The sequence below is a fragment of the Tachypleus tridentatus genome, chromosome 13 (assembly GCF_004210375.1).
Source record: "Tachypleus tridentatus isolate NWPU-2018 chromosome 13, ASM421037v1, whole genome shotgun sequence".
In the NCBI taxonomy this organism is placed as follows: Eukaryota; Metazoa; Arthropoda; class Merostomata; order Xiphosura; family Limulidae; genus Tachypleus; species Tachypleus tridentatus.
Genome location: NC_134837.1, coordinates 260372546 through 260391834, shown reverse-complemented (window position 1 = coordinate 260391834; position 19289 = coordinate 260372546). Strand labels below are relative to the sequence as shown.

Below are 19289 nucleotides of genomic sequence, written 5' to 3'. Positions count from 1 at the left end.
TTCTCTCTACATGACACTTGATAGAAACTTAATAATAATATCTGTCAACACCTTCCAGCCATTTAACAGCACCAATAGCTATCGACACCTTCTGGCCATTTGACAACAATATTAGATATTCAAACCTTCCATTTATTTAAATATTTTTTATTAAATCACACTGAAAACAATGTAGAATTAATTTAGTTTAGCAGACATATGTTGTTTAAAATGAATTGTAGAAAGTATACAGGTCTTTTTTATTTAGCCAAATTCACTGAAGAATAAAGTTTAGGGGCATATATCAGTATTAATATCATGGTTTGAAATTTACAATTTCTTTACTTATGAATATGTTAATGATCAAAGCTTGTTACACGACCTTTCAACAGAACATTTTGCACAACCTTGATCAAATATTCACTTAGTTCTTAACATTAATATGTGGCTTCAAATTACCTGTCTAGTTATTTCTCTTAGACATCTTACTCCTGGCTCAAATGAAGGAAAAATCACCGATCCATATTTCTTGCATTCGGGTATTGGATGGACTTTCAGAGTGACTTCTGTAATAACTCCTAAAGTTCCTGAAATTAATTTATAAATATAAACCTACAGCACATTCAAATACATAAATATCAAACACTAATTAATTGTTTTTAGTTCTTTGTGTAAAGGTTTTTGACACCAAGTTCAACAACCGAATAGTTATTTTTGTTAACTCGTATATATTATTCAAGTCCATCACCATGAACAACAGACAGAAATGTGTTTAAGTTATTTATGTGTGAACATCAAAGCATTTCATAAGCTATTTTTATATCTTTTATTATAATTTTTTTATTATCAAATTAAGATAATTAAACCAATAATTTTGTTCCATAAACTCCTTTTTAAAATAGATTTAGAATAGACACACATGAAAAACAGAAACTTAACATTATTTACTTATACATAATTTACATTAAAAGGTCATCACATACGAATCTCTTGCTATTTCTGCTCATTTTCCACTAATGTTAAAAAGTGTCAGAATAATCAAACTGGTAATTTCAAATGGGATACTTTGTAAAGAAAGCAAACAAGTAGAATTGAATCTATTAATAATTTCAATAAGTAATAATATACAAACACAGAAAACTAGTGGAATAAAATAAAAGAACTCTTTGTCATCTATTAATATTTATGAAAGAAACTGACAGGAATAAAAACCTAGTATTCAAAGTGTACATACATAATGTTATTGTTGTAGATATTTTAACTCACTAACAAAGTTTCTCTATCAGTAGAGCATGAAGAAAATATTTCTAGAAATCAAAATGGTCATGTTAATAAATCTGTTTACATCTTACCTTCTGAACCCAGGATAAAATGATGAATATCTGGGCCACATGAAATTCGAGGTACCTGTAAAGAAGGCAAGAATCTAACTTACATGAATCAACACATTAGATAACTTTACTTCGCACACACAAATCCAATGTATATAGATACACCCTGACATGCACACAAATCCAATGTATATAGATACACCCTGACACGCACACAAATCCAATGTATATAGATACACCCTGACAATTAACCTTAATATCTCTGGGTATGGGTGCAAAGTACATATTTTCATCATAAAATTACAATGGATAATGGTGATTTTGTGTATAGTATTAACACCAATAAAAGGCTCAGACACTTCTACTGAAGCACAATACTCCCCTTTTCTTGTTTGTCACCTAAAACAATTATCATGTGTAAAGATAAAAAGAATTCAAGTAATCCTCTGTCTGAAACAGCAAAAAATAAACTGGGCAGTTAACCATTTGTAACTTGATATAAAAGAAACTTTTTCTCACAACTTGCTACAACATTGAAATAAAGAAGAGGTCAAAACAGAATATGAAATATTCTCCATACCATGATATGAAAAACATTTTTAAAAGGATCAATTTCTTATAATCTAAGTTTTTCATAGATTCTAATAACACAAGTTCACCAGTTCCAAGTTTAAAAAACAAAATCTCTGGAGGATTGAGGCAGTATTTTATTAACAGAGTTTCTTTAGAAATATCTTTAAATCAATTTCTTGTTAGTTGAACTAGCTAGTTTTGGAAACTTACTCATTTATAATACAATAGTTATGTTTATTTCAAATTTTTAATTCACTACCAGACAGTAAGATTTGCACAGCATTTCCACAGTTTGTTAGTCGAGGCTCAGTAAGAGTTGTTCGACATTTATAAACTTTATCATTTAACAACACATGTATAGAAAGGTTGAAACATTGTTTGAATAGATTTCTACTGTGTAATAACAAGTATAAACTATCTGTACGAGTTGAATCTTAAGTTTAACATTAACTTAAGGCTAAGTTCCAACAACATTAATCAGTACATTTTTAAAACAGGAAAATGATGAATAACTTTTTATACAACTAAATCAACAATTTAAGTGTTAAATATTGTTACACAATGTGTATCAGGCAAACAATTTGAAAATGCTACATTAACAACAGTGACGTGTACCCTATGAGGTAGATAAAAACCTAATTCTTCTATTCTTGTATGTTTAACACTTAGGGTTCAAAGAGATTTTCACCACTCATTTTGAATGTTTCCATGGGCCTTTTGTCAGATTAATTTGAAAAACTACTGATAACTTAATAGGAAGTTATGTTTCTTTGTTTGTTAGGTACAAAATCATGTAATAGGTTATACAGGGCATTCAGAAAGTTACTGTGCACTTATATTATTTATTAACAGACTTATTTCAATATAGAATACAAGAGGTAAATATGAATGACAATTATAAACAATGTTGAAAGTAACCTCGTTGGCATCAATACAGACTTGGATCCTTCCTATTTTGTTTCTAAACACCGCTATCAGTTGCTGCCTTGAAATAGACTGAATAGACATATGATTACAAAACTGCACAGTGACTTTCCGAACACCCTATATGTGCTTTGCCCATCATAGGTGTGAAAACCTTGTTAGTAGTATTATAATCTCTTCGGTTTACCACTTGGAAGCACAACATTTCATATCGCTTTCTAGCAGATTAATTGAATTACATCCAATTTTTCGTATTTGTCTCTTGCATGGAAATGTTCTCTGAATATGTTTCTCCACATCCGGTAAAGACTAGATATGCATTTTCCAGTTGGAAATGGTACACTTATCACATCATAAAAGCATTGTACTTCTCATGACATAAATTTAAAACAATATATAGCTGAACCTGTAAATTTGGACATTCAGACACCCAGTTTTGATGTGGAAACAATGATACATTTGTCAAAGCCCCTTAAAAAGATGAAGAACTTGCACAGGAGATAGGCCTAGGAAGTGTGGTGATGAGCTAACACAGTGAAAAACTAAAAACCAAATTTTAAAGAGCTTATATACTTTAAATTGCTCTGTTTTCATAAATACAGTAATGATTAAATTAAAAGTTTATTCATATTCACAGAACATGCGAGTTAAAACAAATTTGATGTATGTTTATATATAAAAGTAAAAGGAGTTTATGAAGCCAAAACATAATCTTACATTGCAGTTTTTCTCGAGGACACCAAGAGATGTAACCATTTTTACATGAATTACCATATCTTCTATGTTCCCATAGACATTCTTTTTCATTCCAGAAGCCCTCGTGGCCACCCAGCCTCCCAATGAACTGAACTCATAAGAGTCAGGTTCGTGGCCAGTACAGAGACCATACTCAGCAAGCTAAGAAAAACAAACAGAATGTTGATACGGATAGTCTCGACAGATTTTAAATTTCTTCACACTAAACTGTAACTGTACACAATATACTTGAGTTATAAGGTACACTGTGGTATGCTGTTGATAGATCTAGGTGAACTGTTTCTGCCACAGTTAGACTATTGCATATTTTTGAAACTTGCTTTACTGTTTTGTAATTCATTTTAATTATGATGTTAAAGCATAATACATGTCTTTCATCAAACAAGGCAAGACAGGCTTAGCTAGATATTTTAAATTCAACTGTATCAGGTTTCACTTTGCTGTGTTATGCCATGTTTGTATTAAACTGTCAATGATTTTTAATAACAAAAATAACTTTTGAAAAAAAACAACAAAAAACATCAAGGTTTATAAAAATACACAAGTGAAAAATTCAAACTTCAGATTTCTGGTTTCAATCTTCTGGGTGTTATCTATTTCATCAATTCAACAGAAAGTTAAAAATATTACTTCACTAGTTTGTTTCCATTCAAAGCTAGATTCACAGCAACCTGCACTATACACTCATAATTTAAGTGATAAACTGGATAAAAGGCAGCTAATTATTACTATTCTTGTAAGATTAAACAGTATAATCTGACTGTTGATCTTATAACACACCCACAGCCTCAAAATGTGAGCATATTTTGTTTTGGTAGTAATTTTATACATACTATGGATCTTAGGCTAAACATCCTTGCAAGCTAATTACAAGGTTATTCAGCCAATCTTTAAGAGGTAACATAAATCTACAAATAGAAAATCTAACATACCATTTCATTATATTTCTTCAGCTTCATTTTTTTTTATTTCACATACAAAGATATCAGAACATCTATTAGAAATGTTTTTCTCCTTGTTTTCAAAGTTAGGCTCGGTCACGTAGTTTTCGGCCTTTCAACGTTAGGCTCGGTCACGTAGTTTTCGGCCTTTCAACGTTAGGCTCGGTCACGTTGTTTTCGGCCTTTCAAAGTTAGGCTCGGTCACGTTGTTTTCGGCCTTTCAAAGTTAGGCTCCGGTCACGTTGTTTTCGGCCTTTCAACGTTAGGCTCGGTTACGTTGTTTTCGGCCTTTCAACGTTAGGCTCGGTTACGTTGTTTCGATCGGCCTTTCAACGTTAGGCTTCGGTTTTCACGTTGTTTTCGGCCTTTCAACGTTAGGCTCGGTTACGTTGTTTTCGGCCTTTCAAAGTTAGGCTCGGTTACGTTGTTTTTGGCCTTTCAAAGTTAGGCTCGGTTACGTTGTTTTTGGCCTTTCAAAGTTAGGCTCAGTGACGTTGTTTTCGGCCTTTCAAAGTTAGGCTTGGTCATGTAGTTTTCAGCCTTTCAAAGTTAGGCTTGGTCATGTAGTTTTCAGCCTTTCAAGATGTGAGGCTTGGTCATGCAGTTTTCAGCCTTTCAAAGTTAGGCTTGGTCATGTAGTTTTCAGCCTTTCAAAGTGAGGCTTGGTCATGTAGTTTTCAGCCTTTCAAGAAGTGAGGCTTGGTCATGCAGTTTTCAGCCTTTCAAGAAGTGAGGCTTGGTCATGCAGTTTTCAGCCTTTCAAAGTTAGGCTTGGTCATGTAGTTTTCAGCCTTTCAAAGTTAGGCTTGGTCATGTAGTTTTCAGCCTTTCAAGAAGTGGGGCTTGGTCATGCAGTTTTCAGCCTTTCAAAATGAGGCTTGGTCATGTAGTTTTCAGCCTTTCAAAATGAGGCTTGGTTTTTGCAGTTTTCAGTCCTGATAAAGATTGATGCAAATTTTATGTTTGTGTTTGGTCATTGGTCTTATAATTCACCCTAAGCCTCAATATGTTAAGCAACTTCTTTTTAGTAGGGTAAATCATGGTTCAACATGCTAGCCATTTCTTTTTAAGCCGATGGATGATTATGACAGTTTTTTTCTTTCTTTTCCGTTAACATGTTTAAGACCAAAAGATGAAATTAGGAAATATCCTGAAGTTTCTGTTTACACAAACAATTACTCCAGAAATTAAACAACTATACATTAATAGCAGGATTTCTTAACATTCAATAATTCTACACACCTTAAGTTTCAACATTATTGCTAGACATCCTAAATCAAGTACATTAGCAAAGAAAAACAATAGGAAATAAGTGCCATATACTACCACTTACCTTCTTATCCAAGTCCTCTCCAATAATCCCAGCCTCAATGTGGGCTAAGAGGTTGTCTTTGTCCACCCATAGTATTTTATTCTATAAATATAAAAGTAATGAATTTAAATATTCATTTATTTGCCGTCAATTTTAAATCAGTGCAAACTGTTATGTTGAACTGAAGAACCTTAATGATATAAGAATGAAAGTATTAACTTGACATTAACGTTGACAATAATTGTGAAATGTAACATTAAAAAAAAAAAGTTCATAGTTTTCTTTGTCTGTAGTTAAGCTACGCAGTATCCACCATGGATCTAAAGACTTACCACTGGAGGAAGGAGTGGGGCATTATTACAATTTAATAGTCTGTACAATTCTGTTGGCTTAACCTAATATGAAAATTTAAGGTTTTGATATAATATTTTATTTTAGTTGAAAATCTGCAATTTGTAACAATGTATACAAAATTTTGTACTGGTAAGAAATATTCTGGTAATAAGTAAAAAATACTATTTGTGTATGTGTATTTATACACATGTACACGGACATTATTTATTTGTGTATGTGTATTGATACACATGTACACGGACATTATTTATTTGTGTATGTGTATTCATACACATGTACACGGACATTATTTATTTGTGTATGTGTATTTATACACATGTACACGGACATTATTTATTTGTGTATGTGTATTCATACACATGTACATGGACATTATTTTTATACACAAGTGTAAAACTGAAAAATTAAACTAAATCACAGATACAAATAAAACATTCTATGGTTTCTATCATCATTTGGGTATTATACGAGATAAAATACCATTTGAGAGGTATCCAAGGACACTATCATCCTTTTCTCTTCTGCTGGACATTCCAATGCTCCTGAAACACTTGTGCCACCTAGTAGAATTTATTGTACATTAATAAGTCTGTTATATTTTATTATTGATAACAAAAGTTATCACTATTAAATGGAACAAAAACCTAAAGACATGTTTTCTAAGAGTTCTTTATCTGTTGGACTAGTATTCACCATCATTTGTTACTTTTTATTAAATAAAAGTTAAATATTAAAATGTAGCCAATTCTATAACTATACATAGCTTTATCTTATTGTTTTCTTTAAAAGGTGACCAAATCTTCCCCATCACAACTTCCAGGAAAAACACAGAATTTTACATGTGTATATAATATTCTAATTTTTCATCTTTTCCTCATTATTTTATCTGATTAAAAAAGCATTTCAGATGGCCTTTATTTTTTTTGTTGTCAAGTTGGATTAAAATAATTAAAAACAACAACACTGAACCCGTTTTTCTTACTTTATTAATGTTACTTTCAAATCGATCTGTCGTCTGCCACAAGATAAAACTTTTAAATCGACATCAGAATTCTTCAGTTAAGCTAGACTACGACATTGAGATATTAATTCTAAACACTGTTTTTATGGTGCACATGAAATATGTAATCCTAAATCTTTTAACATGTACTTACCTCCAAAAGGAATTATTACAACATCATGTCTGTATGCTATATCAACTATCTTTACAACCTGTTCATGACAAACTGGAAGTAAAAACATAAGAGTCACTGTCATGAGCTGCTAAATAACATGTAATCAACTTGTTATCTATTAAAATACTGACACATAATATCTTAAAAATAAGATAATGAAATAAAGAAGTTACACATATCAACTTCTTGCTTCTCAAGTGATGAGCAGATTATCTTGAGAGAGTAAAAGTTTCTTGTTTTCTGAAGTTCTTCTCTGAGAGGCATGCACTTCAAACATATTTTACTGAAGACAAACTAATATTTGCAAAAAGATCAATCATGAGTTTGTTTTGAACCTGTGGTTTTAAAGGGTAAAAGTTTGTTTAAAAAATGGAAGTTTAGCCTGAATCCATTTGCAAGATTAACTTGTAGACATTTTTTTTTCCCCCATCAGTTGTACATCTTCTTTCAAAGCTGTTTCATACGTTGACATTTCAAAGCTTTATTAACACTTGGAAGAATATGGATTAAGATTTAGCATCTCAGCAATGAGATTCACTTACGTTGAGAATCTGTAAATCTAGTGTGAGAATACTATTTGTCACGTTTAGCACGGTGGGTGACTGTTCGAGCTGAAAGTAAAGATGATTTGAATATTTGTGCAGGAAAAACCAAAGTAGCTTTAAAGGCAAAGTTTAAAAGCATTTCACTTAGTGACAGGATTCCTGTTTCATACCTAATTTACTTTGATAATAAAGTTGCTTAGGTAAGTTTTCAAAGTCATATCATGAAAAGACATCAACTTTGATCTGGTCATATAGAAAGAATTAGTATAATTATTTAAAAATGAGCTGACAAAATTATAGAAGGAAATTAGTCTCAAATTGTTCTTATTTTATATTAGGAGAGCCAGAAAGTAATTAATGTAATTTGATTTCCGTTGTGCATGAAAGATCTATTTAAAAGTTAGTATTAATTTCTGAATCAGTCACATTTCAAAACCTAGCACTTGTTACATTCATTTATATTATATACATAATATATTATGTTTATATAATTCTTTTTTTACTAGTCACTTATTTCATTACTTTTAAATCACCAAGATAATTAATCTGGTAATTTTACACTTATGGATTTCTAAGCTTAAACTATAATCAACTACACAATGTAGTTTTTAGTGACTATTGTACTGAAAAGATTTAGATTTATGTAATTAACATTAACAAATCTAACGTATTAAATATCCATATCTAATTACATACCTGGGAAAACCACCAGGTCTGGAATTCTATCAAATCTGCCTTCTCTCAGAATAAATATTTCCTTCATAGTGTGTCCTAAAGAAAGACAAGAGCCTTGAGTAATAAATCAGATTCAGAGTAATAAGAATTAGATACACACTTAATAAACTGGACTTTCCATTTCCAATAAGACAGCAGATAATACTAAATGATAACAAAAAAAAACAGTAACAAAAGAAAGAAATAGGTGCAAAGTCTGCATCAAGTTGTGCTTTTTAAATAAATGCCAATATTACTTATCATGTCAAAACTTAAACTATCAAACAAATAAAGTTACATTAAACATATAAACATTTACATGATCAGATGAACTCTATCCAGAAAACTTCATAAAGATTTGTTATCCTGAATCAAAAGCTTCAGACTTCCAGATATTTAAAAAAAATTCTCTAAATTGTCTAAGATTCATTAGAAACTTTTACTTGAAGTAGTAATTATAATTGACCAAATTATATTTCAATCTTCGTTAGCTACTGGAAAGAGAATTAAGTATATATTTACTGGAGATTAATTAGCCGTGTCAAGATAACCATGGGTGACTGCACTAGTAAAAATGTTGCATAGAATCTGTTCTTGACGCCACTAGTAATTGTTTATCTTGGAAAAGTCACATACAGCTACAGAAGAGATGCATGCACTAGATGTCCCCAGTTTTGAATGACCATGCTATTCGGAAGGCAGTTAATCAAAGGCATCCAATAAATAAAGTTATGGACAAAAATACTTTAAAAAAAATAAGTTTAAATTGTCAATGGGATCTACAATGGTGCCACCTGGAATACTGAAATTAATATAAGTAGTTTCAAAAATAAATAGTATATTCCTATTTTTTTTAATTTTTTAATCAATTTACTGGGTTATGGCATCTATGAAGTTTGTTACAAATATATTTGATATGCAAAAAAACAAAATATGCTATAAAGTTTATAAAAGTTACAAATACCGTGGGCCCTAAACAGTCTATCCTGTCCATCTGTAGTGAATGAAATGCCTGTTCTATTCAACTCTGTCAAAAAATCTTCATTGATAATTGGATCAGGCAAGTCCTTGTCACTTATTTCTGGCTGAAAGTACAGTAATTCACTTGTACAATACAACAAGACAATATTTTTATATACAATTCAGTTTCATTGATGTAGTCCCTATATGCCAAACAACAAATATACTGTATACCAGTAATCCAGTCACATTTCAAGTTCATATCTTATCCAAGAGAAATCTATAGAAATATGCTGACTACACTACTCATTGTAGTATCTGAAACTAATCAACAAAGTTATAACTGGGAGAAAGATCTACTCACTGTAGTATCTGAAACTATTCAACAAAGTTATAACTGGGAGAAAGATCTACTCACTGTAGCATCTGAAACTATTCACAAAGTTATAACTGCAAGAAAGATCTACTCACTTTAGAATCTGAAACTATTGAACAAAGTTATAACTGCGAGAAAGAAATTGAAAGACAAAAGGTCTATAACTACACTTAATAATACCAAATCTTAGAGTATGAACAGGGAACCTATCATTCTTTCCAGTAATAACAATTCTCACAATGGATGAACAAAGATTTTTTTAAATTTTAAATGCCCCTATTAACAGAAAACAAAAGAATTAATAAGAACATAAAACTTTTCAATAATACCAAAATCCAAAATGGATAAACAAAGGGCATGTCAAAGCTCCTAATAATTTTTTAAAATTTATTTCACTTTGATTCCTAAAGACCATTGAGCAATGTTATAGCTCTATGACACACCTCACATTATTTAAACCAATGGAGTAGCCTACATTTGTCATGAAAGTGACCAGATGCTGCAACTTTAATTTTATGTTTTAAAAGAAGCTATGAAGACATCAGACATTTCATCTTTTGTTTTCAGGTTCCAAAACTTATTTGCATCATTCATGTAAAAAGAAGACCCAAAAATAATTTAATAATTGGTACTAATAATTACAAACATGTTGATTCCATATCGATACCATCCACACTCCAAACAGTTATACTATTTAAAGAAAGATAAATGTGTTGTGCAAAACCATAAGACAGTGATAACACATCAACATAATAATACACGAACGAGGAAGAAACTGACAGGTGAGAAGAGGACAAAGAAAATACATATAACTGGGCCTAATCATACAGCATGCAGAGACACCTATTTTATACCATATCTAACTCACTAATCAGCTTTCTACCTTTTAAAATATAAAGTAAATATCACAGAAAAATACAACAAATCAAGTCATCATCATCACAATGTTAGTAGCAATCAAATAACAAATAAGTATAGTGTTATAAAATCTGATAATAGAAAAGCATTTTTAAACTTGCTATAGACAAAAGAAAAAAAGCAATAAATGTTTCAACCTCAACCTTTTTAATTGATTATCAAATAAAAGAATAGATACTTTTATTTATGAAAGACCATTATTTAAATAATTTATTATTAATAGTACTATTTCTTAATCACTCAGAAGAACTTAGAAATACATAAACCAATCAAAACATTTCTCAGTACGTCATAAAACTTCATACTTGTGGTTAATAGAGTTATATTTTGGAAAGGAATATATTTTAAGCTGTACAAAGTCTCCCCTCTTTCAGTTGAATTACAACTAAAGAGACAAGTATTAAAGGTTATTTACTTAATTGGGGTTGATTTGTTGTACCTTTATACAATAAACATTTTAGTAGAAGAAACACTGCATAACAATGATACATCCATCTCAGAAAAGAGGCTAGGTCAGAACTTCCCAAAATGTGGGGTGTCATCCCTAGAGGGGACATTATCTCTTGGGGAAACATGCAAGTAATTAGAGCAGCAACAGTAGTGTAATAATACAAAATTAAGCATTTTAATATATTTTATTAATGAAAATAAGTAATTACTACAATACACAACATTTTAATATGTATTTGTGTATCATACCTCTTCACCAAGCTCAATCTTTGATTTGTTAAACAAAACATGGGGGACACAAAAGAAACCATATTTATTAAAGAGAAGCATGAATGATAGAAGTTTAAGAAATGCTTGGCTAGATTACTCTGTTAACAAAATATCGTTCGACCAGAAGGAGGTTAGTGCTACTGAAGGGTTAACAAAATAATTTTTCTTTTAATCAGACTCTCTTAAATATTGTACAACTGCTGAATGTCAGAAGAACTGTAATAACATAACCAGGTTATGAAACAGTACAATAAAAAAAAAAAAAAGAGTGGACATTAAACTTCTGGTTCAGGTTTACACAAAATACCAAATAATTACAACTGTACACTTTAAATGGATTTTGAAGGGAAAATCTTGGCCAAACGAAGGTTTTACACTGACCTGTGAATGATGTCGGACATCCAAGTCAACCCCAAGCGTTGTCTCAACCCATGACTTAAACAGTGGAAGCACTCTGTTTCCTATAGGATATCTGCAAATAAACCAAACAAAAAAATAGAACAACTAGGGATTACATGAGGTTGAAAATCTTTGGAAAAACAACAAACAAACTGCAGGACAAAATATTGTGATTACTGTAGCATTTCACAACTAGGATACCATAGTTAATAGAATAATAATAATCATAATAGTTAATAGAAGCTTTTTGTTTTGTTTTCTTTAATCAAACTTAAAATATTTATTATAATTTTTTTTCCCCTACAAACTGAAAAACACCAAACTCGGAAATTACAATGTGCTTCCATTGAAAGTTACAACCACCAACTTCTTTCACAATGATACGTTTAGTTTGTTATGTCTAGGATATTTTATACCCTGGTGTCAGAGAAACCCTGAGAACTGGGGACACATATTTTAGCAGGGTAGGAATCATCTTCAGCTAAGACACTGATTTTTTTAACAGGATGGTTGGGTTTTGGAATGGGTTGCCTTCTGATGTAGTTCAGGCAATAAAGTTAAAACAATAAATGATAAGGGTTGGTTTTGAGGACTTTGTTTTCTATATATTTAACAGTTCTAGTCTAGTTTAGGGAAACAGCCTAGATGGACCAACAAGTCCCTCGTTGCCTAAATGCTTTTCACTGGTCAAACTTCAAGATTTGACAACTATGGATTCTACTAATTCAAAATACTTACTCAGAATCCAACCATCAGGAAAATGTCTTCTTGTAGGCAAGCAGTACTTGGTATTCAGTTTCTTGAAGTTATAAAAATCTCTTCAAATCAACAGTGTAAACAGACGTTATATATACATACATACACACATCCCAAAGCTCTATCCACTGTTCTCACTTCTGAATCATTATTTACAAAAAGCTTTTTACTTTTTAACAAATTCATAAAATGTTGACTTCTTTAACTCTTTAAACTAGAGCAGCATTTGATTTACCCATTAAATGATGACATTGTCCAATAAGGTCTCATTGGCTGAAACTAATCCATACCACGTTATTATCCATTTTTTGTAAATAGAACTGAAGCTATGTGAAGCATTGTCAGTTGGTTCAAAAAAGGTTTCAGATCAACAACAGAACGTGCAAAAAATTTATGGGTTCAAAGAGTTAATCCAACCAATGTCATGTGTAATCCTCTGATCATTCTTTTTTCTGAACAACTACACAGGTGTATTTTTGGACATTGAAGCCATAAGTACAAGATCATATTATTGATATTATTTTGTTTGCATTTAACCTTGGCAACACATATTTTACAGGTTGGATTTTATTAATCTATTCCTACACCAAAGTGTTCACATATTGAACTTTTATTTTATCTTTCTTTCTGTTGTTGTATGAGAAAGTCTGAACTGTCATTTTAACTTGCTACTGTTTCTCTCAACTCAATCATGTGGAAAGAGTAAACAAATCTGTTGCCCAATCAGCAACATTCAACAGTTCTGTGTTTCAGTAAAGGTGGGAGCAGCATGCCTCAGTGTGGTTTGTTGTATTTTTTGCAAATACAAAAATTGAAGATTATTTTTAAAGTTAAAATAGTCTGTCATCAAAGTTTAGAAAATGTAAAATAAGTGGTTTGTTTCCTTGCTACAAAGATAATGGAAAAAAATTCATGTTCCAATCATCAATTCTTCCACATTCCATAGTCTGTTAAGGAAAGTTCACCCACACAAACTTCTTGCAAAGGAATGGACATTATATGGGACTGGTAAAATGAAAGCATTTTACAAACTATATGTTTAAAATAAGTATAGTGCTACTACAACCAAACAGTTGTACGAAACAAAAGGTGGACAACTGCCTCTTGCCTTCCTTTGAACATCATAATCCCCAATATTTCCAGATTTTATATACATTTTTCCCCATGAAATGTAAAAGAAAATAGGTCAACAATTATTAATTTATGACAAAATAAATACAATATTGTTGTTTCAGAATAAACAACACTTTCTACAATGTAACTATTATTGTGACTAGTGTCTAATACCATATTAACAAATTACTGTAAATCATTCTTACAGTACAATTACAAAACCTTAACTTTTTACATAGCAAAGAAATTCAGGTTCTTAAGAAGTGGAAAGCCCAGGAATACAGGAACTCTGTCAATACACAAAATTCTAACAGTCTGAGACTATTTTATGCTACAAAGCTATTTGTGTATCTCAGAACAACTGGTATTGGTATTAACACTTACTAATAAGGCAGAGAATAACATTTTGTCCTTCCTAGGTCATCTTAAGGTTAACAAAGAGAGAGCTTGCAAATGACTGTTGCCAGGCACATCTTTGGGATGAGAGTATGAATGTTTGTGGGATTGTAGGGGACATTGTAATTAGATGTTGGGTTATTAATTAGTATAGATATAAAGGCATTCATTTATATAGGTTTAATTTTGGTTTCAGTTGTTGTATAAGTAGGGCTTATTTGATTTTGCATTTGTTAATTAGAACAAAGGAACAACTTGCAAACAAACTTGAAAAAAGTTGCAGCTCTCTCTTTGTTAACCATGAAGATGACCTAATGAGGTCAAAATGTTGTTCTCTGCTCTATCAATAAGTGCTAATACCCATACCAGTTGTTCTCAGATACATTTTTACTGCAAGTGGATTTCTTGTCATCAAGAATTACAAAGCTATTTGTATTTCTATTGTACACAAATGGATTTCTGAATACGTATGAATAGATACAAACTTATAAACAATACACTGAATGGTAATTCTGTACACCTCAACCTACTTGCATTAAAAATTAAACTTGTTTTGTTCCTAGAAATACTGTTTCTGGCTGCTAATACCCTTATTCTCTCGAAAGCTTCCAGAATAGTTGTTTTTGTTATGTTTACTTTGTAATTTGTAACAATAACAAGCAATACTTAATGAAATAGTAAATGTTACAGTACCTGTGGAACACAATCTAAAACAATAATGATACCATTATATATGAAAAATAATTTTATTCACAAAACCAAGAAGTTATCACTTGTTTCACTTATGTCTCCAAGCTGATTCAGAAAACATTTATCCTACACCTTTATTTCAACAGTTTAAAGCTAGAAAATGTTAGTAGAAATGACTATACATTACCTCTGCCAATTCAAAAGGTCTCAATTTTCCACATAATAACAATACCTTTACAAATATTACAACACCCGAGATCTGTATAAAACAATATTACATTTCTATATTAATCAGTGGCCACTTTTCATTAAATTATATTATTCAATAACATTTGGACTTTCAAAGAAATAATACACAAATTCTTACCTATCTCCAACAAAACAAATATTCCGAGTTTTATCATCCACATAAAACTTTGAGTCTTTGTAGCCCCAACCATTCCACTTAAGAACATTATGTCTGAAATCAAGAAGAAAAAACTTATTATATCAATATAAAGTAACTTCATTCAAAGTGGCTTTATCTGATAAAAACAACAGACTAATAAGTTAGTGCTAGTAAAAGAGAAATCTGATCTCACTAAATTTTAACCAAAGACCTCTCACATACACTTGTTCTAATATCAAGATACTATGACTTTAAACAAAAGGCAACACATTAGAACTGGAATAACAGTTACATTATCTCATATCAGTTTAAAAGTTTAATTATATTTTAAAACATAATTAAAACTTCATTCAGAAAATTTTTCTACTGTATGTCTAACCTGAAATTAGTTATTGTCAAAAATGATTACTTCCCGATATTCAAGAAATGTATTTAAGCTTTAATCACTTTTATGAACATTTATCTGCTAACAGAGACCAAATGTGAAGAAATTTGCTCAATCAGCATCTGTACAATGTTACACAGTGGATTCAGTAAGATAAATCACAAAACTATGGATGACCTAACAGTAGCTCTAACTCTGCACTATGTTACGTTTAATCAATGATTTATGCCATTAAAATCATACTACGGTGTCAACTCAGTAAGAGTACAATAAACATACACTAAATGAAAAGGCTGAATCTTCTAATTTATTTTAAAAAACTTTAGTTTTAAATTTATGTAAAGCTTCTATTTATTACTGTTTTAATTACTAACAGTAATAACAGGTTGTTGTCTGAAGCACAATTTGACTATAATTACACTATGTAACAAAATGTTTACTTTTTCTTGTTCCTGGGCAGAAAGTGTTGTTTCCCAACTGCTTATGCCTAAAGTAAATGGAAAAGATCTATTGTTTTCTACAAACTTTGCTTTTGTGACCTGGGAGCATATAACGAAAACATGATGGGAGACTACACTTTGGGCTGATCCATGAAAGTGATTTACATTACAGTCGCAAACCTTGAAAAACTACTCACTTCTAAACATTTTTGTATAACTTTAGTATAAATACATGTAATTCTTGATTCATATGTTGTTTTATTCAGACCTTATGTAAATGAAAATGTGCAAATTTGCCTGTTTTTACAGAGAAAATAGGTTAATTTCTAAATTTCATTAACCAGGTCACAAAAGCAAAATTTGAAGGGAATAATGGTCATTTTCTGTACTTTTACAACATAAGCAATTAAAAAATAACACATACTATTCAGGAACAAAATTTGTGTTGCATAGTGTTACAACTATTAAAACGTACAAACAATAGAGAGTACAGCACGCCATTTAATTCACTGGGGCCATCCTAAAACTGATGAACACCAAATTAACTACAAGTAGCTTTCAAATGTATATATTAACAAAAATACTGTGTTTAGGAATGAATAGTCATAAACATTCATGAATTCTTACTTAATACCCCAAACACTCAAAAAGTAACTGCTATTGTACATATCAAAAAATAATTTTTAACGATAGCTTATCCAAGCTTTTAAACAACCACAGTCCAATACATATTTTCTAAGTTTCAATGAAAGTTTGTTCACTGTTAAAGCTCTCTGTCAATCATGTTTCCTTATAACTTTCATCCTCACAGATCCATGTTATACACTTTAACATGGACATATCTGAAGCAATTTTACTATCAAGCTTATTATATTTTTTCCTGTTAACAGTAACCTTAAAACTGTTTTATTCTTTATTTTCAAGTACTGTATTCCAAAAACTTATTAATAACAACATTCTTTTTTTTCTTTTTTAGAGTTGCCAATACTTCGAAATAAACGTCCAATTATTTACATGCCTACTAGCCAAAAGCACATCTAACATACTAAACATGACCAAGTAATTATTTTATATCAAACTAAACATTCACTTATTTAATCAAAAAAGTTTTTCAAGTTAAATGATTTTAAATGAATTACTACTAGTTTAACTAGTCTAAGGTATCCTATCGAGCAATATAAAGTAAATTATCTATTTAGATTATTGTTGAAGTAAACAAGTATAATAATATTTACTGGGATTGTTTTCACAGCACCATGAAAATAGTGTGAACCTTTCTGTTGTTGTACAGGCCAATATTCACTCATATATCATGTAATATACAACTCTTAAATGAACTGCACTTCATTGCCTGATCCTACTAATTTTCACCAAGTTACAATGAATACATGTGAAATACGATCAGATATTCTAATTCTGTTAGCAGAAAGTCATCAAACTGATCCATAAAAACCACATTTACTCAATTTACACAATCACACCGAGATGACTTTAAAGTGTTACTACATGACTAACCACATTGTGGCTTGTTTCTGTTTAATCCACAACCTCTAACTCAGAAATTGGGTAAACGTTTCAAAAACCAAGTAGGTCTCTGTTTTTAACCCTTGAACAAAAATTGTGCTACATACTTTCATTAAGTTTACTTTTAGTATAATAAGTACTACTATTACTAGTAGAATGTTTATTGTAAACATAGTTTTAATACTGTATTAGCCAAAATAACCAGTATTTCACTTTAATTTTTTTTTATTGTCTTCCTGGTTTTGAGCTTAATACTAACAGTAGCACAAAGTAAACAGAGAATCATATTCGCACAATGAGCTTGAGTTTTTAACTTCTAAATGCAACTCTTAGTTAGAAATTCGTGCTTTGGTTATGATGATTAGGCCTATACCGGTACGAGTTGTAACACGTATATCAATTTCACAATTTAGTGCTCTTTAAAAAAAACTACAGCAAGTAACTTTAGACAACTCACATTATAAAGTAATACTATAAGTAATATTATGAGTTACAACTGTTAGTCGAGTGGCAAACTTTGTATGCTTGATTAAAAATCCGATCTATGCTAAACATTTTACCAATTACAGTTGTAGAATTGTAACATCTGTTTAGGTTAACTAAATCACTAATGTGAAAATTCATATTTAGTTTTAACCTGTTTTTCGGCATGCATTTTTCTGAGCTATTGTTTTCGATACCGAAATCCTGAGAACCAGCCAAATGCCGCTTGATTGTTTGTATCCTTTCTGTTGCCATCCCTACGCCACAAATTCCGCCCTTCAAATAAGGAAACTTGCAATCGCGACAACTGCAACGTTCAGAAATCGAATGACAACTTATTACACGTGGATAAATTCAATAGAAGGGCTAAGGGGTGGTAGTTAATAACTCATATATTATTTTTTGTTTGCGTTACCTTGTGAATAAGTTAACTAAAAATAATCCTGTAGTGAAAATAAATATATGTATAAATGGAGAGCAAAAACGACGTATATTTCACTTTAAATACGCTTTACTGTTGACTGTCTTAGATGAACAGTCTAATAACAAATAAGTTTAATTTGTAGTAAAGGAAACAAATATAAATTATGGAAAAGGTATCTTGTTTTTTTTAATTTCGCGCACAGCTACACGAAGACTATCTACGCTAGCCGTTCCTAATTCAGCAGTGTAAGACTAGATGGATGGTATCTAGTCTTCACCACCCACCGCCAACTTTTGGGATACTCTTTTACCAACGAACAGTGGGATTGATCGTGACATTATAACGCCCTCACGACTGAAATGGCGAGTATGTTTAGTGCGACAAGGATTCAAACCCACGACCCTCAGATTACGAGTCGAACGCCTTAACCCACCCGACCAACATTTTATAAATATACAACTACGTAGTTAAAACGTTAATAACTTACAGAGATAACGAAAAAACCCACTTGTAATTCGTTATCGTCAGGTTCACGTGAAGAAGGTCGAAACGTTGTTCGCTTCTCTACATAAATTTTTTTTCAATCCAAACCATCTCTTTTTACATATATGTTAATAACTTTGTTTTAAGTGTGATTCTGTAAATTCCAGACATTGTTTTTGTCCGTTTTTGTAATTATTGTTCACAACTGTTTTCATCCAGTCATAATAATG

The 19289-nt window shown here is 31.0% G+C and overlaps 1 protein-coding gene across 1 annotated transcript in view; it reads right to left on the bottom strand.

Annotated features, from left to right (window-relative positions):
- LOC143236734 (alkyldihydroxyacetonephosphate synthase, peroxisomal-like) overlaps positions 1-18493 on the bottom strand; it is a 29324-nt gene extending 10831 nt beyond the window's left edge. The window contains exons 1-11 of the mRNA XM_076475192.1: positions 18307-18493; positions 15300-15392; positions 11960-12050; positions 9569-9689; positions 8587-8661; positions 7325-7396; positions 6651-6730; positions 5838-5918; positions 3525-3704; positions 1332-1386; positions 439-566 (exon numbers count right to left, since the gene is read on the bottom strand). Of these exons, the coding sequence (XP_076331307.1) occupies positions 439-566; positions 1332-1386; positions 3525-3704; positions 5838-5918; positions 6651-6730; positions 7325-7396; positions 8587-8661; positions 9569-9689; positions 11960-12050; positions 15300-15392; positions 18307-18407 (1077 nt within the window). The 5' untranslated portion in view covers positions 18408-18493. The remainder of the gene's footprint in view (positions 1-438; positions 567-1331; positions 1387-3524; positions 3705-5837; positions 5919-6650; positions 6731-7324; positions 7397-8586; positions 8662-9568; positions 9690-11959; positions 12051-15299; positions 15393-18306) is intronic.
- Between the last annotated feature and the right edge of the window lie 796 nt (positions 18494-19289).